General features: G+C 48.7%; 1 protein-coding gene across 13 annotated transcripts in view; it reads right to left on the bottom strand.

Annotated features, from left to right (window-relative positions):
* DLEC1 (DLEC1 cilia and flagella associated protein) overlaps positions 1–24,309 on the bottom strand; it is a 77,305-nt gene that overhangs the window by 16,909 nt on the left and 36,087 nt on the right. For 10 of the 13 annotated variants that reach the window (XR_005984585.1, XR_005984586.1, XM_041734090.1 and 7 more), the window contains 12 exons: positions 15,516–15,603; positions 14,632–14,805; positions 13,830–13,966; positions 12,277–12,369; positions 9,156–9,246; positions 8,249–8,411; positions 6,797–6,989; positions 5,743–5,801; positions 4,982–5,150; positions 4,574–4,667; positions 3,954–4,351; positions 781–920 (listed from right to left, as the gene is read on the bottom strand). Coding sequence is in view for 11 of the 13 variants with exons in the window: in XM_041734090.1 (XP_041590024.1) it covers positions 781–920; positions 3,954–4,351; positions 4,574–4,667; positions 4,982–5,150; positions 5,743–5,801; positions 6,797–6,989; positions 8,249–8,411; positions 9,156–9,246; positions 12,277–12,369; positions 13,830–13,966; positions 14,632–14,805; positions 15,516–15,603 (1,799 nt within the window). In the remaining 2 variants the exon portion in view is untranslated. The remainder of the gene's footprint in view (positions 1–780; positions 921–3,953; positions 4,352–4,573; positions 4,668–4,981; positions 5,151–5,742; positions 5,802–6,796; positions 6,990–8,248; positions 8,412–9,155; positions 9,247–12,276; positions 12,370–13,829; positions 13,967–14,631; positions 14,806–15,515; positions 15,604–24,309) is intronic. The other 3 variants (XM_041734092.1, XM_041734101.1, XM_041734091.1) reach the window with 2 other exon arrangements.

The raw sequence follows: 24,309 nt of genomic DNA, 5'->3' as shown, positions 1-24,309 counted from the left end.
AAGAAAAAAAGGAAGGCAGGAAGGAAGGGAGGGAGGGAGGAAGAAAAGGAATAGCACCGATAACCTTCGAAACCTCCAGTGTGTACCTTCCCAGAAATCAGTGGTATTTGCTCATTTAAATGTGTCACGACTGGGGAGCCTCGGTGGCTCAGCAGTTGAGCACCTGCCTTCGGCTCAGGGTGTGATCCTGGGGTCCTGCGATCAAGTCCACATCAGGCTCCCTACATGGAACCTGCTGCTCCCTCTGCCTGTGTCTCTGCCTCTGTCTCTGTGTCTCTCATGAACACATAAAATCTTTAAAAAATAAATAAATGAATAAATAAGTAAGTGTAAGTAAGTCACAATTTTTGGTGCCCACTCTCCTGTTGACCATCCTTGGTTGTTCCCAGTTTTCCACAGCTGTGAACAATCTGTTGATGAGCATCCCCTGTGAGTGCCCAGCTCCCAGTGCACATGTGCCACATTTCTCGAAGGGCTGATGCTGGGTCCCAGGGAATGCACACAGCTCACTTTACTGAGTAACACAAAGTGCTGCTGAAAGTGATTGTACTAATTTATAATCCTTTACACACAAACTTGAAGGATATACCCTATGATATTACCAGTGAATTTTATCTGGCTAATGGATTTTCTTTTCTGTAACTTCCAAATTTTATAGAACAAACACATTCCAATATCTTTAAATTCTTTAATGTCTATAAGCACTTAGCGACATACAGCATCACTATATTGTGAAGAGGCATAACGTGAGCTGTACTGGCTCCCCACGGCCTGTCTTACCTCCAGGTCCCGTTTACCACCTCCAGCTCTAGGACGGTCTGCAGACGCTGGCACTGCTTGGCCTCCAAAGTGATGTTCACTCTGCACTCCCCCAGAGGGTGAATCTGGCCGCTAGAGGGCTCAATGTCGAAGGGAGACACCTGATTTAGAGGTCAATCCAGGGGAATGAGGAGAGAGGACACTTGGAATTGCAGAACTGGTGGTTGGCCCAACCAGGGTCCCCCCAAAGCTGCCCCAGCACTTCAAAGAGCTGCCAGGATGCAGGAAAAGCAAGCAGGGAGAGCAAGGGTCTCAGGAATAAGAGGACAACTGGTCTCTGGGACACTTGGGTGGCTCAGTGGTTGAACATCTGCCTGTGGCTCAGGGTGTGATTCCAGGGTTCTGGGATCAAGTCCTGCATCAGGCTCCTTGCAGGAACCCCACTTCTTCCTCTGCCTATGTCTCTGCCTCTCTGTGTTTCTCATGAATACATAAAAATCTTAAAACAACAACAACAAAACAACAAAACCCTGGTCTCTAAATAAAGGAGAGGGTCCCTACGCACTGGCCCAGATCTGAGAGGTAAAGGGCAGAGGGAGTGCCCCAGAGGACAGGGGGAGTCACACTGGGGGCAGGCTCAGTGGCTCTGAGAGGTCTGCCCAGCCCCACAAACAGGCATGAGTCAGGACCCTGAGGGCTCTAAGTAAGGAAAACCACCAAGTCACCAGATGGGGGAAGGGTGAAGCTTCCACGACCACAGCACACATACATCCCCACTGCCCACCATTGCTCACTGCAGGCTTGAACACTTAGCCTCTATACCAGGCACAGGAAGGAGAGAGGAAAGGCAAAAGCTTAGGAAGAAGAATGCACCTGGGACCGGGACTCTCTACACCCCTCTTCCTGCCCTGAGACAAAGAGCAGTGGTATGAGGGAAGGGCCCCAGGGCCCCACTCCCTGGTGAGGGTGTCATTGTACACAAGGAAAGGTCACACCCAGGGGAGATGCTATCCCCTCTTTGGTCTCTTTATTCTAGGAGGCTGAGGGTGCCAGGCACCTGCCTGGAGGGCGTCCTGCCTACCCGTGCGGGCCTGCCCTCTCCTAGCCCCCTGCCACCTCCCACCCATGCTGCCATGCTGGCCAGATCAGGTCCAGAGTGCTAGTCTTGGGCTTTGCACTCTCTTGCTTCTGACAGTTCACCTCCCTGGCACTGGTGAGATGGATGGGCTCACCTAACTCTCAGCAAAAGTGGCTCAGGTGCTCAAGTCTGGGCCCCAAACTCTGGTAGTAAAGACAAGCCCTTTTGCTTTCCTTGGCCTTTGCTCCGCTTATGTGCCCCACTGGGAGCCCTGGGGGATGTTGTAGGCCAGGACTGGGTCTCTAGGACCCTGACATATGCACATCTAACCAACCCCGGATCCCAGCACTGTTTTTTGAGAGTTCAAAAGAACAGAGTAGGGCAGCCCCAGTGGCTCAGTGGTTTAGCACCACCTTCAGCCCAGGGTGTGATCCTGGAGACCCGGAATGGAGTCCCATGTCAGGCTCCCTGCATGGAGCCTGCTCCTCCCTCTGCCTCTCTCTCTCTCTCTGTCTCTCATGAATAAATAAATAAAATCTTAAAAACAAAACAAAAGAACAGAGTACAGAGAACCATAGAGACAGGATTCAAAGCAGCTTCAATTAAGACATAAATCTTAATATACTATGAAATTGACAGTTACTTCAATTATAAAATTCTGTCATTCTTCACCATGGGAGAAAAACCCGGATTGGGAATCAGAGAACTGGGATCTAATGATTCCACCACCCACTAGCTGGGTGACCCTGAGGAAGCCATTGGCCCTCTCTGTCTCTATCTGGCAAGAAGGGTGGCTGTAGTTCCAGAGTGCCTAGGGCAGGGGACCAGGGTATGGGGAGAGGCAGGATGGGGCAGGGGGCATCTACTAGGGCATCTCTCGGTGGCCAGAGCAGTCACACTTTATTATCGATCTTGAGCTTCTGCCTAAGGTTTCATTTGAAGAAAAGCCTCCTGCTTAAGATACAGATACGACCATGTCCCTGCCCTATCTTCCATGGTTCCTGAATCCAAGTGGGTAGGCCGATGAGGCTTGATGGACAGTGCTAAACTCCAAGCCTGTGTAACAGGACACTTGGCAATGGTTCTGGGCAATGGTGTAGATAATCTGATGAAGATGGTCACAACTTCTAAGTATGATCTGAGTGCCTGGCTGGAGAAATGAGGCTGTTGCCTAAAGGACATGGTTGGTCAAGTGAAAATGCAAAGTCCTGGAGAAAGGGAACGCCCACTGGTAGAAAAGATGGGTGTGCAGCTGCACCTGTCTTTCCTGGGCTTCTGAGTATGGAAGGAGAGAGCGGCAGTGTTCTGTCCCAGACGGTAAGTGGGCAAGCAAGAGGAGGACGTTGGCAGGAAGCAGCCGGGGGGGGGGTGCTTTCACCACACAGACCTAGTCAGAGCCTCCCATGGGCAATAATGACCTAAGGCAGCTCCCAAGAGGCCACAGCTGCCATGTGTATGGAGAGTGGAGGTGGCCAGCGGTGATTTACAGCTAACCGCCAGCAGGTAGGGAGTAATTGATGTGCCACTTGCTCTAGTTTTGCTCTTAATCACACATCGTATTTAAATGTGACGATGATGATAATACTTAACCACTTTTAGTATTTTCTATTTTTATAGGAAGAAAGAAAGAGCTAGTTGAGTGGAAATGAATCTTGGTTCTGTGTTCTGAGCCCTTCAGTTTGGGCCGCAAGCCCATGCCCAAGTGCCACCTGGTGGCAGGTGCACACCCTGCAAACACAGTCCCTGGGAGGATGGGAACCTTGGGGGAGAGTGCTGAGGGCCTGACCCTCCCCCAGAGGCCTGGGAGCTTTCCACCCACTCCGCTGCCTATTTTCTTCTTATCTTCTCTATCAGGCTGCTCTGACAGAGGGAGAAACCCATGTCTTCCTTCCATATCAGATGGTGGAGAAAGGAACAGGAAAATCCAGTCCAGGGATAAGTTCTGCTGTAGAGAGGACCCCAAGTACCTCAGAGATGGGGAGAACTGGGGACACTGCTAGGCAAGAGTCACCAGGCAGGCTCTTCCTCTCCAGCCTCAATGCTCTGAAAGCACCGTGGGTAAATTGGCTCGTGGGGGGAGGGGTGGCATCCCCAGAGACTGTGGTACCCAACTTACATCCTCATGCCTCTCTTGGAGGTAGACTGGGCTCTCCTTCATGCACCACGTGGCCGGGAGCTGGCTGATGTTCTGGATCTGGATGGAGTTGGTAGCTTTCTGCCCCAGGCGCAGCAAACCAAACTGAAGGGCTGAGACACTGATGACCAGGGCGGGACCCTGACACACCCAGAGGGGCCTGTCACTGGGCTGCCATGGGAGCAAACTCTGAGCCCTACCCCTGCCACCTTTCTGGCCAACCCAGTTGCCCAGCCCCCCTGACGGCACCTTAAAGGCCGCCTCAATGTGTAACACCACTGGCGAGGGGGAGTTTTGGATTTCACACAGCAGGTCCTGGCTTACTGGGCCAGGGACGCCCCCCGTGAAGCTCAACTCAAAATCCTCCACCTCATTGGGCTCTGGAAGAGAGGAGGAGGTGAGCTGGAGAGAGGGAGGAAGGCAGTTCTCCACTCTGGCCTTCACTGACTTTTCATCCATCACATGTGCCAGGCTGCAACTGGAGCTGACCCCAGGAGCCCCTGAAACCCCTGTCTAGACCCCCTCACCTCTCAGGCCTCCCTCCCCAGCCAGCCCCAAGAGGTCACAACCCCCACCCCCACCCCGCCCTGTCCCTGAAGTACCTATGGTTCCCGCACAGGGTTCCACTTCAATGATGTGGCAGTCACTGATCTTCCCCCACAGGTATCTGATGGGGGATTTGCTGTTGTTCCACATCTGCAAGACACGCCCCGATCCCGGCTCCCAGGCACTGCCTCTGTACACACACATCTGTGCCCACCGAAGGACTGCAGGGCTGTTGGCCCCCGACGGGTCCTCCCAACACCCTTCCAGCTAATTCTTGGCCAACAGCATCAGAGGATGCTGGGGAGCTGGTAAAATGAGAGTCGTGCCCAGGCTACCATGTGTGCATACCAAGTCAGTTTCAGGAGCCCTGGGGACAGTGGCTGCCATCTGCCCTTCCAGCCACGTCCTCCCTATACTCATGTCAAGTTCAGCACACTCAGGGCCGGGGAGAGACCATAGTGTACCTTAAAATCTTTCTTTACATTTATGCCAACGTAGTTCTCCCCAGGGATGATGAGGGCATATGGTTCTAAGAGAAGCTGGAAGGGTTCCACTGAGCCTTTCACCTCGATTTCCAGGACAATCACGTCATCCACAGAGAAGGACGAATCCTTCAGGTTTTCCAATTCCAAGCTGAAGACAAACCCACTGTGAGATAAGAGCCAACACAGCCCGGAGTATGGCCCCATGTGGCCCTCCCCTCTGTCCCTTATCTGTGGTCTTATGAAAAGAAAGCACTCCCCCACCCGCAGCTCCTAAGCACCCACAAATCAGAGGCATCAGCCAACCAAACAGTGATGAATGACCACAGCTGTGACAGTACTGGGATGGGGCCCTGGCCCGCCACCTCCCAGGACAACGCAGTAATGGTGCCCAGCCTGGGGTCTCCACACGATGCTGACTGGAGACCCAGCCTGACAGTCTGTCCGGGGAAGAGCTGGTGGAGATGCCTCCAATGGGGCACAAGCTCCCCGCCTCAGTCACCACCGCCCGGGGCCCCAGGCTGGCTGCCCAGCGCGAACACTGAGTGGAGCCCGGTGAGTGGTTCCCCACTGCTGAGCCCTCCGGGCCTAGGTGCCAGGGCAAGGCAGAAGCGCTCCCTCACGTGGAAGCCTGCTGGGGGCCAGGGGCCTCATCTGCTCCTTGCTGTGGCCGTCACCGGTATCCCCCGGGGGGAGGCAGGCCCTGCTGTGCACCCCTCATAGAGGGCCCAGTCCCCACTCACCTCAGGGGCTCTGGGACTTCCTCTAGCACCATCTGGAGCACACTGTGAAAATCCCTCAGCTGCAAGACAAACACAGCACCCTGAAAACAGGCTGCGCTCCTGTCAGGCTGCTCTGGAGAAGATGGGAGCCATAGCTGGAGTTCCTTCCCTCCCTGGCCTCGCTGCCAGAGAGGTGCGGCTTCCCTGCTACCGCCCGGCCCCATCCTAAGGAAAGAGGGTGGCCTGCCAGGACGGGAGCCAGGACTCACGGTGTGGGGGCCGCTGCAGTCTCAAGACTGCCATTCTTGCCTCAGCCAGGCCTGAGTGGACAGGAAGGAGAGGATCTCGGGACCCTGATACTGCCTCTCAGCAGTGCCCCCTCCTTTTTTTAAAAATATTTTCTTTATTTATTCATGAGTGACACAGAAAGAGAGAGGCAGAGACACAGGCAGGGGGAGAAGCAGGCTCCATGCAGGGAGCCCATTGGGGGACTTGATCCCAGGCGCCTGGGATCATGACCCGAGCCAAAGCCAGATGTTCAACCGCTGAGCCACCCAGGCGTCCCTCCGCAGTGCCCCTGACCATGGGAAGCACCACACCCTCCCAGGTTGGCCCGGCCCTGGGATGCTGGCTAAAGAGGCAGAGAAGCTCTGGAGGGCCCCAGAGGACCCCCTCCCACCCAGCTCCCATTCCTCTCATGTTGCATAGAGGGCCTCGTGCTGGAGCCCACCATGTAAACCCAGCCCTTGGCACCCACACCTCACTCTCTGGGGGCTGCTAGGGGCCGAGCAGAGATGGTCCTGTCACCCACACAGTGGAAATACAGGAGACACCAGAGCCCAGGAAGCAAGCCCAGGGTCTGGGGCAGACAAGGTGCGTGCATGCTCAGGACCAGGCGGAAGAGGCTGCTTTGACCTCCAGCCCCACACTTAGCTAAGTGCTGGCCTTGGAGGATGCCAGGATCTCGTCAGGCTCAGCTGTGGCTTCAGGGTCACTACAGAACAAGGATGGTGGGTGGGGATGGGGGGTGAAAGTCACCCAATCACACGTGACTATTGGATGGCATCATGTTTACCTCATGAGGAGAAAAGGTGAGGATGAACTCATGGTCCGTGTGTGGGCCGAGAACCCCCCTTTCAGGTAGGATGGAGAAGGCCGTCTCCCTGTCAGGGTGGTACTTGAGGCTGTCCAGGCTGTAGGTTTCTCCAGGCATTAGGGACTGCAGATTGGGCTTCATGATCTGCCAGTGGAAGGCCAGCTCCACATGCCTGTGGGGGCAGTGGATGGCCCAGTTTTGCCAGGACCAGTCTTCTGCCCCCCTGCCTGGCGGGGCCCCCCTCCAGCAGTGAGCAGAAAAAGACCCAGGGACAGGAAGTGGGGGAGCACGTGGGTCACGGAGTGCACACTGGAGACCTCCTAAGGGAGCTTCCCTCTCCCCACTACAGCAGTTGCGGGTTGGAGCCACAGTGACTCAGGGAAACTGATAACTAAACACAGGGAATCAGGCTCTGTTTTTTGTTTTTGTTTTTGTTTTTGTTTTTTAATGAGAAAGAGGCAGAGACATAGGCAGAGGGAGAAGCAAGCTCCATGCAGGGAGCCCGATGCAGGACTCAATCCCAGGACCCCGGGATCACGCCCTAAGTTGAAGGCAGATGCTCCAACCACTGAGCCACCCAGGCGTCCTCATGCTCTAACTATTAAGGTGCAGCTACCCGGAAAATTTTCTGCAGTGTCTCCTACCATGTGAGAGTTCCAAAGATCTGCCCCACGGACTCCTCGCTCTACCCTCTACCAGCCTCCATCCCTCCAGCTCTGGCCTCGTGGGACAGCTCTGTCCAGGAGGGTATGTGCCCACTGGCTCCCAACAGAGCACTAACAACTCCATGGTGGTGGGGAGGCGGGACTCCCGCATGCTGCTGGTGGGGAGGGACAGCAGATGAGGACCACTCATCCCCTCAGGTGACAGAACCGTGTACAGCCTGGGGTCACCAGGGAAGCCTGGCTGGGAGGCTCCCTGAGGTCTGTGCTAGCGTAACGGCGGTGCTCCCAGGATGGGCAGGAAATAAACAGCAGCAGGACCGAACCCGCTGGTCACAATCTGTCTGATCTTGGAACTCGGGTGGCTTTCCCTCATGGGCAGGGCAAGACCTCTCTGCAAAACTATTGTGGACTGAGGATACTCCAGGATGATCTAGAACAACATTGTCCAATATGACAGACTTCAGTCATGGAAATGTCACATATCTGCTCTGTCCAAAATGACAGTCACTAGCTACACATGTGGCTAATTCTTAAAAAGTGACTGGTGCCACTGAAAAAGTGAGATTAATTTTAATTTCAACTGACTTCAATTGAAACAGTCACATGTGGCTACATGATGGACATTGCAAATCTGGATTCTTCCATCCTGTGCCCAGATTCCTTCCTGGCCCTTGGAAGGAACCTCTCCCGCTTCACTGAGAATTCTGGGCCAGGTGAGGAAGGAGAAAGGGTGCATGTTGGAGGGTCCAGCACAGGGGTCACTCACGTAGCATTTCTAATAATCAGTTGTTTTCCAGCTGTGGATCGAAGGTTCTCAGGCTCAAAGCGTATGAAGTGCTGGGCTGTTAAGTCTGTGAGCTCTCCAGGCTCCGGATGACTTTCTTCACCAGAAATATAGATCAGATCCAAAGCAACCAGCTGCCCGATTCCTGACACAGTAAGATGGTAAAGTTTCACCGGGGCTAAAATCAGGACTCTGTGGCCAAAGGTTGTCACAGGACCCATGCCACTGTCCATATGCAACTGGCCTTGATCATGACCCCAGGAATGGTACACAAGAGGGGGGCAGGGGGCCATCAGCATACAGATCCTGTACCCATACCTTCCCAGACTAAAGACATGATTTTGATAACCTGGCACATAACTGGCATGCAGTTAATGCTTGCTGGGTGAATTTGGATGGATGGATGGAAGGAAGGAAGGAAGGAAGGAAGGAAGGAAGGAAGGAAGGAAGGAAAGAGATGGATGGATGTAAGGAATGAATGAATGAATGAATGAATGAACAAACAAGGGCATCTTGGGGAAATCCAGCAGGATGGCCCTTCTAGCTCCACAGAACCTGGGGTGCCTCTGGTCATTTATATGTAAGTCTCTGGCAATTCCCCAAAGGAGACTGAGGTGAGTTTCAAAATGAAATATCAAACACTTTACCCCAGGTTTCCATCTGTCTCTCACTAGAAGGTTCCTTGGGATTGTCCCAAAGTCCACACTGGTTTGGGTCTCCAATGTCTTACCAGAGCAGCAGGCCCCATGCTAGACCCCGAGCCTGGAGGCTGCAGCACCCACTCAGTGTGCCCCCTGACACAGGGTGGGCACAGCTGTGCCACAGTCAATGCTAGAGTCAGGGTACCGGCCCACCCTGGCCCCAGGCCTGGGAGCACACACAAGCCCACCTACGGTCACCAGCTCCTTTATCTGGCAGTTGTCACACACAACGATGAAGGTCTGTTCTGCCTTTTCTAGGCTCGTTGGGAGGAACAAAACCTAGTGGAGAGAAGGGTTCCCCTGTTACCTCCCATTAAGGGGCTGACCCCTCCTCCTCTCACACCTTCTACCCTTGTTCTCACTTCTCTCCTCCCTCCCTGCTGCCTGGCACCCCCTGCCACCCCCCTCGCCTTCTCCTTAAGGCCAGTGGGTTCTGCCAAGGTTCCGGCCCAGACCAATGCAGGAAGCATGTTGAAACGGATGAAGAAAATGTTCACAGAGACTGAGATACAAACAGCTCTCAGACACATGAAAATTTGTTTAACCTCATTCACAATAGAAGAAATGTAAATGAAAACCACCCAGAAGTAGTTTTCACTCTTCTTTCTGGCAAACAACAGAAAGCCAGCAATCATAAATGTAATGACAAGATATCTGAATTTTCTTCAAAATAATCTGGAGGGGAAGGGTGGTTTGGCTGGAAGAGATGGAGGGGCATAGATGCAATGAGATTGGCCAAGAATTGATAAACGTTGATTGTGTGCTGTGGACACAAGTGAGCATTAAACTAGCCTCTCCATTTTTGTATCTGCTTTAAAATATGCATGACAATGGTTTTCTTTTTTCTTTTCTTTTCTTTTTTCTTTTCTCTTCTTTCTTCTTTCTTTCTTTCTTTCTTTCTTTCTTTCTTTCTTTCTTTCTTTCTTTCTTTCTTTCTCAGTTTTTCCTTTAGCTTTGATAACACATCATATTGGCAAGGGTGTGAGGAAACAGGCACCCTGCCATATCTGCATGGTGGGGATTTTGGCAATGCATAGCAGTTCTGGCCAGCAGAGACCCCCGAGTCAGTGAATCCTCTCCAAGGACTGTAACCTGCCGGTAGACTCATGGTTGGACAGAGTGATGTATGTAGTCGCCGAAATGGCAGAGGTCAGAAAGAATCTTCATGGCCATCAGGAGGGGACAGCTGACCTGAGTTATGGTTCACTCATGTAGTGGGATACTACACAGCTGTGACAAGTATGAGAAGGCTCTTCAGGATAGAGCAGAACAGTGAGTGGGAAGAACAGAGTACAGGTTGGGCAACGATATATGGGAAGGAAAAGGAGAAGCAAAGGAAAGAAAGCGCTCACACAGTTGTTCATCAAGCATCGGGTATCTCTGGCAGGGTGGCCAGAGACCTGGTGGGGCTGTGGCCTCCGGGTGGCTGAAGAACTTCAGTGTTTTGATTTTTAATTATGTGAATTTGTTTCTTACTTGGAAATATGACTGCATTTTATTTATTTATTTTTTATTTATTTTTAAATTTTTATTTATTTATGATAGTCACAGAGAGAGAGAGAGAGGCAGAGACACAGGCAGAGGGAGAAGCAGGCTCCATGCACCAGGAGCCCGACGTGGGATTCGATCCCGGGTCTCCAGGATCGCGCCCTGGGCCAAAGGCAGGTGCCAAACCGCTGCACCACCCAGGGATCCCTATGACTGCATTTTAAAACAAACTCCAAACAATCAACAAAATACACAAGGAATGCCAAGGGAAAAGCCTCCCCTGGACTCCTCATTGTTCCCCCAAAAGTCCTGCTGCTACTCCCCTCTTCCTTTCCGTGGGGATCACAGGAGGATGCGGTGGGGTGGGGGTGTCCTGGCCTCGGCAGGGGTGCCCAGCCTCAATTACTTAAAGCCACAGCACAAGGTACTAACGAGGCCTGGACCAGGCAAGAGGACCCAAGCCACCTCCTAGCAGCAGGTGAGGTCTGACAAAGCCCTCCAATGCCCTGAATTGGCTTCATCCCAACCCCCAAGGGCCAGGTTCTTATCAGGGATCAGATCAGCATGGACATGAACAAGATGGCATCACTCCAGGACTCCCGGACGTCCATCAGGTGCTTGAAACTGGAAAGCAGTTGATAAAAGAAGCCCTCCTTTTCACTATGGCAAGCAGCTTACATCAGTGGGCCTCAAACTTTGCTGCACATCTGCAGAGCTTTGAAAATCCTATGTCTCAGGGCAGCCTGGTTGGCTCAGCGGTTTAGCACCGCCTTCAGCCCAGGGCATGATCCTGGGGGTCCCGGGATCGAGTCCCATGTCGGGGTCCTGCATGGAGCCTGTTTCTCCCTCTGCCTGTGTCTCTGCCTTTCTCTCTCTGTGTGTGTGTCTCAGGAATAAATAAATAAATAAAAATCTTAAAAAAAAATCCTATGTCTCAGGCAAACCCCAGACCCATTAACAAAACCTCAGGACTGGCAGCCAAGCCAGTGTACATTTGCAAGTTTCTCAGGAGGCTGCAATAGGTAGCTAGGTTTGAAAACCCACTCTCTGGTTCTTGGCTCTCTACCTGCTGACATGGTGTAGTCCAAATCCCCTTCCCCAGAAACTAAACAGCTTTCACTCTTGAATGTCAGTGCCTTCTCCAAAGGCCAGCAGGGAAGGCCATATATGCTTGCAGCACCCAGTATGATTCCTAGACACAGGGGGTCAGGCGGTGGGGAGTCAGGGAGGGTGAGGGTGTGGAGCAGAAGGGCAGGGAGATATCACCGTTTCTCACAGACTATGCTGGGCACCCGTGAGCAGGTGTGATGAGCCAAAGGGACCACTAAAAGAAGCTGGTTAGGAAAGGAAAACCCCAAAGCCAGCAGATTTCAACTCTGGGAGCTTTTGCAGAGGTTCAGAGAAAGGCAAAGGAAGGAAGGCCTTCAGGTTTTGCTGGCCATATAACTGAGGAGAAAAGAGGAAAGAGGATGAAGCCACTATCATCCCCCAGGCACTGGATCTGGTGTCCAAGAGAGAGCAAAGAACCATGGGAAGATCCTGGAGGCAGCTAAGATGGGAGGGCCTCCCAGACTAACAGCATGGGCAAGCGGCATTTAGGGATCATGATGGAAAGACTAGGGCTATCTGCACTTGCTTTGTAAGAGGGGTCATGAGACAGTCAAATGAGCTCACCCTACCCAGTGTAAGAGGCCATTCTAGAATGGGAATGGATATTCAGGTCACGTAAACCAGAGGCAAATGGCCTCATGCAAGCAGTTGAGGAAATAGCCGTGACCAGCTGTGACAAGGAGAAACTGTACGTCACATCTAATTACCTACCTCCATACATATGGCCTGCCCAGGAGCCAGCTCAAACACCGAAGGTAGGATTCCAAAAGGAGGTTGCTCAACGAAGCCAATGGTTGCAACAGCCTTAAAGAAAAGCGGAGATTACACAAGAGCGTGGAAGAGGTTGTAAAATCCAGTGCTTGATGACATACTTCTCTCCTCCAAACACCTCTTTTGCTATCTGAAGGATCCTGAGGGTCAGCCAGGACACTACCAGTGAAGAAACTGAGGCTTGCCCATTCCGCAAGGACTCCCTCCACTTTCCGTGGGCATCTGAAGGCTGGCAGGGCACCAGTGAAGAGCTGAGCTCTGGTAGGAGGTGGAAGGAACAGCACTGATGCATGCTTCCAACATGAGGCAGAAGCGTGATAGGAGGCCTTGTCCAGCAGGTAGGCTCCCAAAGTATAGTCCTTTCCCCACCACAGCGCCCTGGGTGGCTGCTGCCAGCTTATGTGTCTGCCTCCATCTCTGAGCCACCCACCCACCCTGCCCAACCTCTAAGCCCCAGAGTCAGGGGTGGGGGTGGGGGAGCTGCCAAGTTGCTGGCAAAGGAAGCCATCCCTGCACCCTGGGGACACAAACCCACACCTACAGGATCCTGGCAGGTAACAGAAGGGAGTGAAACGTGTGTCTTGGCACATGCAGTCCTCTGGATCTATCACCGATTTCCCGGAGACACAGTTACAGAGAAATATTATTTGAAAAATCACAGTGTGAGCACGCAATCCATAGTGCCAGTGCTCCATTCCAGCCAACAGGCCACGGTAAATCCGGGCCCAGCACTGCACATCTTCCAATCTTTTTTTTTCTGTCTTTTTTTTTTTTTTTTTAAGATTTTCATTTTTTTAAAAGTAATCTCTATATCCAACATGGGGCCCAAACTCATGAGCTCGAGATCAAGAGTCACATGCTCTACCGACCGAGCCAGCCAGGCAGGGCCCCTCCAATTTTTCAGGAACTGGAAATGCATATTTTAGGTGAAATCTCTCTATGTTGTCTCAAAAAATGATTTTAGGGGCACCTGGGGGGCTCAGTGGTTGAGTGTCTGCCTTTGGCTCAGGGTGTGATCCTGGGGTCCTAGGATCGAGTCCCACATCGCCACAGGGAGCCTGCCTCTCCCTCTGCCTTATCTCTGCCTTTCTCTGTGTCTCCCATGAATAAATAAAATCTTTAAAAAGATTATTTAAGCACTCTACCAAATAAATATGCACACAGGATTCAGCCAAAGAGCTGCCAACTTAGGGCCTTGGCTCTATGAAAACATTTTAATGACTGAATGAATAAATGCAGTGACACTTGAGCCAGACTAGGAAGGATAAGGGAGGTGATACAACATGCCCGGGTGACACAGGTGGCATAACAAGAACTACAGTGCTGGTCTCCATACATGGTTGATATGGCAGCTGGGAGAGAGTCACACAAATCTTTTCTCTGCGTGTTTCCCCTCACAGGTGTACTCTAGGACATCCCTCATGGGATGGGGGTGGAGGGATTTCCTTTGATGGATTTGCTCTTGCTCCAGGTAGTGGTCTGTGATCACTCACCCTGAAACTTGGTGGTGGCCAGCTCTTTTTGGGCATAATGCAGAATTTGCCAACACTGAAGCCCACGTTTTTGCAGATGAATCTGGTTATCTTCATTCCCCCAATGAGGCAGTAACCACAATCCAACACTGGCGACACTGAAGCCATAAGAAAAGATGCCCAACGGAAATGACGTGTCGCTCTGAATAGTCCCTATTGCCCTTGTTCACCTGAGGTCCAGCCAGAGGTCAGAGCATCTGTGGAAGAACACAGGGCCTCCGGGCCAGCACCCAGAGCAAAGCAGATGGAAGGGGACATGCCCTGACCTCTGTACCCATATGGCAGCCACTGATCTCCATGCACTGCTGGCTAGAATGACAGGAGTCTGTGCTCACTATTGACTCGGACCTCAGCCAGGGCCACACAGCATGGTCCTGGTGGTGGTGGGTCAGAGTCCTAACCTGCAGCCTGTGCCCAGCTGAAGAGGCTTACTGCTAATGAGGGAGCCCAGCCAAAGCCAGCTTCCCCAAAGAAGCCACCCACATAGCCACAGAGGTGACATCTACTGAGGGCCCCAAGGCACCCCTTCCCCAGCTCAGTGTGACACAGGCCCCCTTGGGGATCTGGGAGCCAGTGAAGCCTGTGCTGGGGCTCACTAGGCTGCTGGGCTCCTTTCCTACTCTGTGTAATTCTGAGTCAACCTCCACTGGGAAGTCAGACAGTTGGGGCCTGACATCGGGGAAGGCTGTATGGGAACTGTTAGTCTTTGCAGGGACTCGTCAACCTGGACTTCCTGTCCAGGGAAGGCAGAGCACACACTCACGTGTCAGCACTGGGGGTGGCCTCCGGGCCTGCAAGGGGATTAGGAGTGTGTGAGCTGATTGGGTCTCCACTAAAATAAAATCATCAAAGTCTCCAAGGCAGTCGGGAAAAAACTGGACAGTGTACTGGCAGGTCATCCCAGGGGCCACCATTCCACCTTTTCCTGGGAACATCCCTGCACATGACAAAAGCAGCAGATGAGGACCTGAGGCCCCGCCAGCCACCAGGACTCACACTCCAATACGACAGATGGCAAGCAGAGACCCCATCACAGCTGGGCTGCTGCAAGGCCACACTGCTGGCAGAACTACCAGGCTGTGCAAGGGGAATGGGCTGCTAGAGCAGGAGTCCAGGTGAAAACACCAGGGCCCGGGGCAGGTGGGAGGGATATGGTCCATCTGGAAGACTTAGGTGAGGCCATGCCTGGCCTGATGGCTCAGAATTTATTTTGTGGACAGCAGAGAGCCATTTGAGCTTCTGAGCATGGCTGGGGAGGGGAAGGACAGGGCTATTCTTCAGAATATTCAGAGCTATTCTTGGAAAAAGCACTGTGTCACGGAAGCTGGAAGGCTGGCTGGGAAGCCACCACAACGAGTTAAGTGAGGAACGAGGACGGCCTGACTGGATGCAGTGGCAGCACGGAGGGTGAGCAGAGGGCAGAGAGCAGGGCCTGGAGGGGGTGACTGGAGAAGGGGGCTGGCAGGACTCAGAGACACCCCAGGACGATGGCTGGGAGGTGGGCAGGCTATTGGCAGAGCACGAGGGCCCCAGGGACTGTGAAAAGAAATGTAGGCCCAGGCTCATCTGACAGTCAGGTGGGCCTGTGCCAGGAGCAAGCCCAACATACAATTTTGAGGTGGTCCACATCCCGCGAGGCTGACTCACCCAATCCCAGAGCGAAGTACGGCGTGGAGGGCGGGATGACTCGCAGGTAGCGGCTGGTTGCGGTGGTGTTCTGCAGGGAGATCACCATCTGCCCAAAGGTCAAGGGGAGCTCTTTTAGACGGCCGCACGCATGGCCAAGTGATTTGAAACCCAGATTGACTACATAATATGGAAAGTGCTACCCACTTTAGAGGTGCCAAAGAGTGAGTCTGGGCTGGGGATGGGCACATGGGGATTTATTATGCGACCTTATGGATCATAGATTCTATTTGCAAAAACTAAAATGCAAGGTGAATGTAAGGTGGGAATAGACCTGACTTATGCTTTGTCCTCTTTAAAACCAGACCTACTGTTGAGCACCTGCCATGTGCCCCCTCAACCTCACAGTAACCAGGAAAAGGTGGGCACTATCTCTATTTTACCCCCAAAGAAGCTGAAGTTCAAAGAGGTACCCTAACTAGTAAGTAACAGTCTTGAGGTTTGAGCCCAGGACATCTGGCTCCAAAATCCTGCCACCCGGCCTCTTACTTGTTGACTTCTTCCCATGCCCCCAGTCAAGAGGTGCTGGTGGGCACCTATACGACAGGGTTGTAATTGGGCCTTCCTCGACCACTCCACCCATCCAACTCCCATTAAACCCTGCCTCTACTCTCTTCTCAGACTGGGAGATCCCGGGGGGCAAGGCCTGGAACTCACACACTGCTAACCCCCACCCCCACTCCGCACAGCACCTAACACAAAAGAGGAGCTCAGTATATGACCACATCTTTTGCTTCTTTTTTTGTGAAATATTATAGTGGATATGTAAATTTTAACAGGACAGAAGCCATGTTTCCATCACCCAGCTTAAGAAAAAAACACTAAAAATACAGATGAAACCCTACTCCAGCACCCTTACCCTCCACCAGATAACAGCTACATAAATTGGAAGTGTGTGTCTTCATACTTCTACTCATAGACATGTATTCCTAAGTCAACACTTGTACATTTTTGGCCAACACAGTATTTGCACCAGTCCATCTGCAAACCATACCCAAGTGTGGAGAGACCCATATTATGGTTTTAATTTTCATTTCTCTATTATTCATAATGATGAGTATTGTTTCATACCTTTATTTGCTATTTGGGGTTCCTCTTGTGTGAGTTGTCTGTCCATATCATTTTACCATTGTATACTTTGTCTATTCTTATTGATTTCTAGTTCTTGTTATATTCTTGGTACTAATTCTTTATAAGGTATATGCTATAAACATCTCCAAGTTTATAACTCATATTATGTTTTGATGTACAGTTTCTAAAGTTTTAATATAAAATTTATCCACAGTTTGTGCTTTCAAGAAATCTTTCTATATCTCCTATATTTTCTTCTTTAAATTTTGTTTGAGGGGTTCCTGGATGGCTCAGTCAGTTGAATGTCCAACTCTTGGTTTTGGCCCAGGTCACAATCTCAGGGCTGTGAGATCAAGCCCTTGTTGGGCTCTGCACTGAGTGTGGAGGCTGCTTAAGATTCCCTCACTCCCTCTGTGCCTCTTCTATCTCTCTCTCTCTAGAAAAATTCATAATAACAATAAAATTAAATTTCAGGGCAGCCCAGGTGGCTCAGTGGTTTAGCACTGCCTTCGGCCCAGGGTGTGATCCTGGAGACCCGGGATCGAGTCCCACGTCAGGTTCCTGCATGGAGCCTGCTTCTCCCTCTGCCTGTGTCTCTGCCCCTCTCTCTCTCTTTCTGTCTCTGTGTGTGTGTCTCTCATGAATAAATAAATAAAATCTTTAAAAAATTAAATTTCATTTGAAAATAAATAAATTTTGTTTGAGATCTTTGCTGAAAAGTACTTTGCTTAGGGTATGGAGTGAGGTAGGGATTAAATTATTTTCCATATGCCAAGCATTCTCATTTGCCTCCTCAGGTGTGCACATGTGCATGGAACAGCCGGAGCAACAACATGTGCAGCTTCCTCCATCAGGCTGCTGTTCCTTCAGACACCGAGCCAGGTGCACCCACTGCTGAGATTAACGGTCAAGGTGTTCAGGGCAGCAGCCGCTCCTCATGTCCACTGAGGCATTAAGAGAGCCTCACTCCAGCCACACAAGGCAGATCTCTGACCAGTAAAAGGCAGGAGCCAGCAGTTTATATGGCTTCTGAAGGGATGTGCCACATGAAACCGTCAATTGCGCTCAATGGCAGTCAGCTCAATAACACATTCTCAGATTGGTTCTTCCTCTTTCCATCCTCTTTCCTCACTCCTCTCCAGAGATGCAAATGGCAGCACATGCTCTCACTGCCTCAGAATCTGCTTTATGAGGCACCCATGCTATGACAGTTGGCATCAGAAGGGTTCTAAAGCAGCAGACCCTTAGGATGCAAGTCTGGAGTTGGCTTTCCCACCAGTCTGGTGGCAATCAAGACTCTAGCTGGTAGGAGGTCGGGTGTGATGACCTCGGGTATGCAGTGACATCACAACTACCATGGCTTTCACCCATGGTCAGCTGAAATGAGATGCAGGTGGAGGCCAGGAACTAGAACATGGGCTAGCTATGGTGCTTGAAACTTCTGGGGGCAGCACTAATTATGAGGACTGTAGAGTGGTTAACAGCACTGAAAGCCCCAGAGGGAAAAATGACAGGCTCAGGGCAGCGAACTGCCAATTCAAGGCCCACTGTGAAGACATGCCTTTACACTCCTGGGTTACACACAATTTGCTCCTGGCACGTTTGTGTGTGTACACATGCGTGTGTGGGCCCACATGCACTTCTTCCTCAATTTGGCTTGCCATTTTTCACCTAGTATTTCTGCACCTGTGTTCTTTTTTTTCCTTTCAAATGTCTTTTTTAAGTCACCAAAATATTAAAAGGTAAAAAAAAAAAAGAGCAAGTATATGAAGTCTACAGCCACCTGGCTTACAAGATACAGATCTCTATTCCCACCACAACCCTATAGCCTTCACATTCACAGCCTGGGTCCCATCTGTCCCCACCTCAGGACAGAGAAGCTCTCTTGCAGCTTCCAGAGGATGGGGACTGGGGGGTGTACCAATGTTCTTAAGCAAGTTTTTCATTGTCATGGCTCCTTATGTGGCTTTGAGGTCAAGGTAACATTAGGCTCTGTCTTGGTCCATTTGGGCTCCACTACAAAATGCTATAAACTGGTTGGCTTATAAAAATAGAAATTTATTTCTCACAGTTCTGGAGGTTCACAAGTCTAAGAACAAGGTGCCAGCATGGTCACATTTTGGTCAGGGCCCTCTTCCTGATTCATAGCTGGCACCTTATCATTGTGTTCTCAAAATAGTGGAAGAGGCAAAGGATTTTCTAGAACATTTTTTACAAAAGCAGTAATCCCATTCATGAAGTCCCATCCTCATGACCTAGGCACCTCCCAGAGGCTCTACCTTCTAACACCATCATCTCTGAAGGCTAGGATTTCAACATATAACTTCTGGGGGCACACATACATTCAGATAGCAGGCTCATCACATAATAATGAGGGTATGTTCCTTCTTTTTCTAGTCTCTGAAAGAGTTTATATATAATAGGGATTAGCTTAAATGGTTGGTGGTGTGGACCTGTAATGTGATCTGGGCCTAGCATTTCTTTTGCTACAAAGTTTTGTTTTGGGGGTTTATTTGTAGTTATTTTCATCAAAGTTGGACAGCCACACAGGTTACAGAGTCAAAAGTTTTGAAAATCTTTGATCTCTTCCCTTGGATCCTTCTCCTGCCATTTCCTGCAATACTTTTTCCTCCTTTAGCTGATTATTTCAGAATATGTCTCCATATGACATGTTACTTTTTTTTCATTTCTAGGCATTAATTATGGATAGATGATATACACATTCTCTCTTTCCTCTCCCATATGATATACCCTTCCTCTCTCCCATCTTCCCAAGATAAGTTATATCCTACTATTTGGTTAATATAGTAATTAATGTTTACATTATTGTCATGGTATAAATGATATTCGCAGCTGAGCATGAAATTGTCCCTTATATAATTATCTTTCCAGAGTTAATAATCAGTTGATTATTTTGTTTAATGTGTACTTATTAATAATTCAATCTCCCTGCACTTCTCTAAAAATCTCTTCCCAAGATGTTCAGGTGTATCAGGGACTCTTAATGATGTCACTTCCATAAATCAACCTCTGCTAGAGTCTTCTGGCCTCTTCTAATATGGGCTGCTTGACTGCTAGGCCTACTGCTATCACCCAGGACAACCCCTGTAGCAGTTTTAAGACATGTCTACAAGTTCTTTGATATCCTCCCACTGAGCAGTGAGATGTATACAGCCTCCCCATGAATCTGGGTCAACCTTAGTGAATCACTTGTAACCTACAGCATGCAGAGGAAACAGTGACTTTCTCTACTTGTCTACTTGGAAGGTAGCTTCCAAGGTTAGATCATACAAAGTGACACAACCTCCCCATCTTGCTTGCTAGGATATTCACTTAGAAGGTCTGATGCTCACTTTGAGCTGCCATGTACAGTCTGAATACCCTGAGGCGGCCCTTCTGTGAGGAAACCCAGGCCACAGGGAGAGTTCATGTGTAGGTGCACCATGTGTAGGTGCTCTGGTAGACACCCTCAGCTGTCTACTGACAACCAACCACTCACTATGCAAGTAAAAATGCCTCAGATAATTCCAGCTCCAGCTTTGAAGTCACCCCTCGGCACTGACTTTTTAAGGCTAAGGCCTCAAACACTGTGGAACAACCCATTCCCATTGTGCTCTGTCTGAATTTCTGATCCAAAGAATCTGGAAGCATGATAAAATGGTTGTTTTAACTAGCTAAGCTTTGGAGAAATCTGCTTTGCAGCAATAGCAACTGGAAAACTACTTAACTATTAGGAACCTGGGGATTTCTTTCACCTCTCTCCTATGTTGGATCTTTTTGTTTCCTACATACCATGCCTTCCTCCTCCTTGGTTTGCTCGCCGATAAGAGAGCATGTTCCCTAGGAGTTCCCTGAGGAAAGTGCATGGGGCATACATTTGTAAGAACTTTATAAATTTGAAAATATTTTTATACTTAAACTTTGTAGTTTAGTTGGGTAAATAACCTATGTACAAAGTCATATGCCCAACAAACGCAAGGTGTGTTTCTAACAGATATCACTATATATAATACAATTTATTTTTCTAAAGATTATTTATTTGAGACAGAGAGAGAGAGAGAGAGAGAGAGAGAGAGTGTGTGTGTGTGTGTGTGTGTGTGTGTGTGTGTGTGTGTGTGGATGAGCGGGGGAGGGGGAGAGGGAGAGGGAGAAGCAGACATCCTGCTGAGTAGGGAGCCCACCCTGGGGCTCGATTCCAGGAACCTGAGATCACAACCTGAGCCAAAAGCAGACGTTTAACCAACTGAGCCACCCAGGCGCCCCTATATAGTAAAATTTATATAACAGACTGTGGCAGAGTGTATCTTTCTCTTTGGGAGGCTTGCTCTGGGGAAGCCAGCCACTGTGCTGGGAGGAGAGGGAAGAAAATAGCTGATGTAGAGAAGCCTCCATGGGAGGCCACAGGGAAAGGAACTAAAATCTAAGGTGAAAGCCAGCATCAACCACCAGACCTGTGAATGATTTGCACTTCAGAAACTTCTATCCTCCTCTTCTGGTTAAGACTCCAAACATCACAGTAGAAATAAAAGTCTTCTGTGTCCTAACTGATCAGCAAGTAAATAGCTATTTTTATTAAGTCTTGAGACAATTTGTTACATGGCTATACCAACTGGAATACTGAATACATTGAAAGAAAATGAAAGTTGCCCCTAAAACCATGCCTGAAAGAACCATTTCAAATACTTTTTTTCTATCAAATACTCTTAACCACAAATGTTGTTCTTAAGTTCCAGAATATAATACATCTGGGATTTATGCCTTCCACTGTATAAATACTTAGAATCCTGCAACTGGACATCCACTTAGCGTGGAGATCTGATCGTGTGCCTCACTAAAAAGCCACTAGATGCAGAGACTTCCAAAAGTAGAATTTGATCCCAGAGTCTTGAGATGATTGTGGAAGAAGCAAGCCACAAGCATGGAATGGGAGGAGGCAGTGTGGGATTAGACTATAATTAGAGGCATCAGTACAAAGTCATGATTTTAAATATGTATGCAACTGTGTATGGACATATGCATGTACATGTGTGCACATACATATGCATATATATGGTTGGATCCATGCAATTGCTCTTTTTCTCCAGATCTGTCTGTTGAAAGGACCCACAAGCAAGGACACCTCAGCAGTGAAGAGTAGGTGTAGTGCTTAGACCTTTGTTTCTATATACCAAGTTTCTGTGTTCTCCACAAAAAGGAACCAGGGCTTCTTAGAAACTGATTCCAAAAACTGGAACAAAGTGAGTATAAGATGAACCTGGAACATCTTGTAATGCTTGAATGTAAGAAAGTACAAAAAAAAAAAAAAACAAAAAAAACAAGCAAACCACAAAAGAATATAGCAGACCATCTGTAAGACTCCCACTGGACAAATCTACAATAATTATAGAAGCAAAATAAATACTGACTTTTAAATGTTTTATTTAAATTCTATTAATTAACATATATTAACTTCTATTAATTAACATATATTATTGGCTTATTATGTAACACCCAGTGCTCATTACATCATGTGCCTTCCTTAATGCCCATCATTCAGTTGCTCCATCCCCCCATTTCTCCTCCAGCAACCCTTAGTTTGTCTTCTACAATTAAGAGTCTCTTTTGGTTTGTCTCCCTCTCTGATCTTGTTGTTTTATTTCTTCCTCTCTTCCCCTAAGATCCTCTGTTTTTTTTTTTTAAGATTTTTATTTATTTATTCATGAGAAACAGAGAGAGAGAGAGAGGCAGGCAGAGACACAGGCAGAGGGAGAAGCAGGCTCCATGCACGGAGCCCAACGTGGGACTCGATCCCAGGTCTCCAGGATCACGCCCTGGGCCAAAGGTGGCGCTAAACCACTGAGCCACCTGGGCTGCCCAGATCCTATGTTTTGTATCTTAAATTCCACACATGAGATTGACTTATTTCACTTAGCATAATATTTTCTAGTTCCATCCACACTGTTGCAAATGGAAGGAGTTCATTTTTTTTTGATGGCTGAGTAGTAGTCCATTACACATATATACCCCATCTTCTTTATCCATTCATCTGTCAATGGACCTCTGGGCTCTTTCCATAGCTTGGCTATTGTGGACATTGATGCTATAAACATTAGGGTGCAGATGCCCCTTTGGATCACTACATTTGTATCTTTGAGATAAGTACCCAGTAGTGCTGGGTCATAGGGAAGCTCTATTTTCAACTTTTTGAGGAAACTTCATACTGTTTTCCAGAGTGGCTGCACCAGCTGGCATTCCCACCAACAGTGTTAGAAGGTTCCCCTTCTCTGCATCCTCGCCAATGTCTGTCATTTCCTGACTTGTCAATTTTAGCCATTCTGACTGATGTGAGATGGCATCTCATTGTGGTTTTGTTCTGTATTTCCCTGATGCTGAGTGATTTTGAGCATTTTTTCATGTGACTGTTGGCCATTTAAATGTTTTCTTTGGAGAAATGCCTGTTCATGTCTTCTGCCCATTTCTTGATTGGATTATTTGTTCTTGGGTTGCTGAGCTTGATAAGTTCTTTTTAGATTTTGGATACTAGTCCTTTATCTGATGTGTCATTTGCAAACATCTTGTTCCATTCTGTATGTTGCCTTTTGGTTTTGGTGACTGTTTCCTGTTGTGCAAAAGATTTTTATCTTGATGAGGTTGCAATAGTTCTTTTTTTTACCTTTATTTCCCTTGCCTTTGGAGACATGTGTAGCAAGATGCTGCTATGGCCAAGGTCAAAGAGGTTGCTGCCTATGTTCTCCTCTAGGATTTTGATGGATTCCTGTCTCATATTTAGGTCTTTCATCCATTTTGAGTCTATTTTTGTGTATAGTGTGAGGAAATGGTCCACTTTTCATTCTTTTGCGTGTGATTGTCCAATTTTTCCAACACCATTTGTTGAAGAGACTATCTTTTCCATTGGATATTCTTTCCTGCTTTGTCAAATATTAGTTGACCATTGAGTTGAGGGTCCATTTCTGGGTTCCCTATTCTGTTCCACTGATCAATATGTCTGTTTTTGTGCCAGTACTGTTTTAATGATTATGGCTTTGTAATGTAGCTTGAAGTTCAGAATTGTGATGCCACCAGTTTTTGCTTTCTTTTTTCAACAATCCTTTGGCTACTTGGTGTTTTTTCTGGTTCTATACAAATTTTAGGATTATTTGTTCCAACTCTGTAGAATAAGGTGATGGTATTTTGATAGGGATTGCATTGAATGTATAGGTCGTTCTAGGTAGCATAGACATTTTAACTATAACTATATTTGTTCTTCTAATCCATGAGCATGGAACCTTTGTCCATTTCTTTGTGTCTTCCTCAATTTCTTTCATGAGTGTTCTATAGTTTTCTAAGTACAGATCTTTTGCCTCTTTGGTTAGTTTTATTCCTAGGTATATTTTGGTTTGGGGTGTAATTGTAAATGGGATTGACTCCTTAAATTTCTTTTTCTTCTGTCTCATTGTTAGTGTATATAAATGCAACTGATTTCTGTGCATTGATTTTATATCCTGCCACTTTACTAAATTCCTGTATGAGTTCTAGCAATTTTGGGGTTGAGTCTTTTGGGTTTTCCATATACAGTATCATGTCATCTGTGAAGAGGGAGAGTTTGACTTCTTCTTTGCCAATTCGGATGCCTTTCATTTCTTTTTGTTGTCTGATTACTGAGGCTAGGACTTCTAGTACTATGTTGAAAATAGTGGTGGGCAGC

Source organism: Vulpes lagopus, chromosome 19, assembly GCF_018345385.1.
Source record: "Vulpes lagopus strain Blue_001 chromosome 19, ASM1834538v1, whole genome shotgun sequence".
In the NCBI taxonomy this organism is placed as follows: domain Eukaryota; kingdom Metazoa; phylum Chordata; class Mammalia; order Carnivora; family Canidae; genus Vulpes; species Vulpes lagopus.
This window is presented reverse-complemented; position numbering and strand designations above follow the sequence as displayed.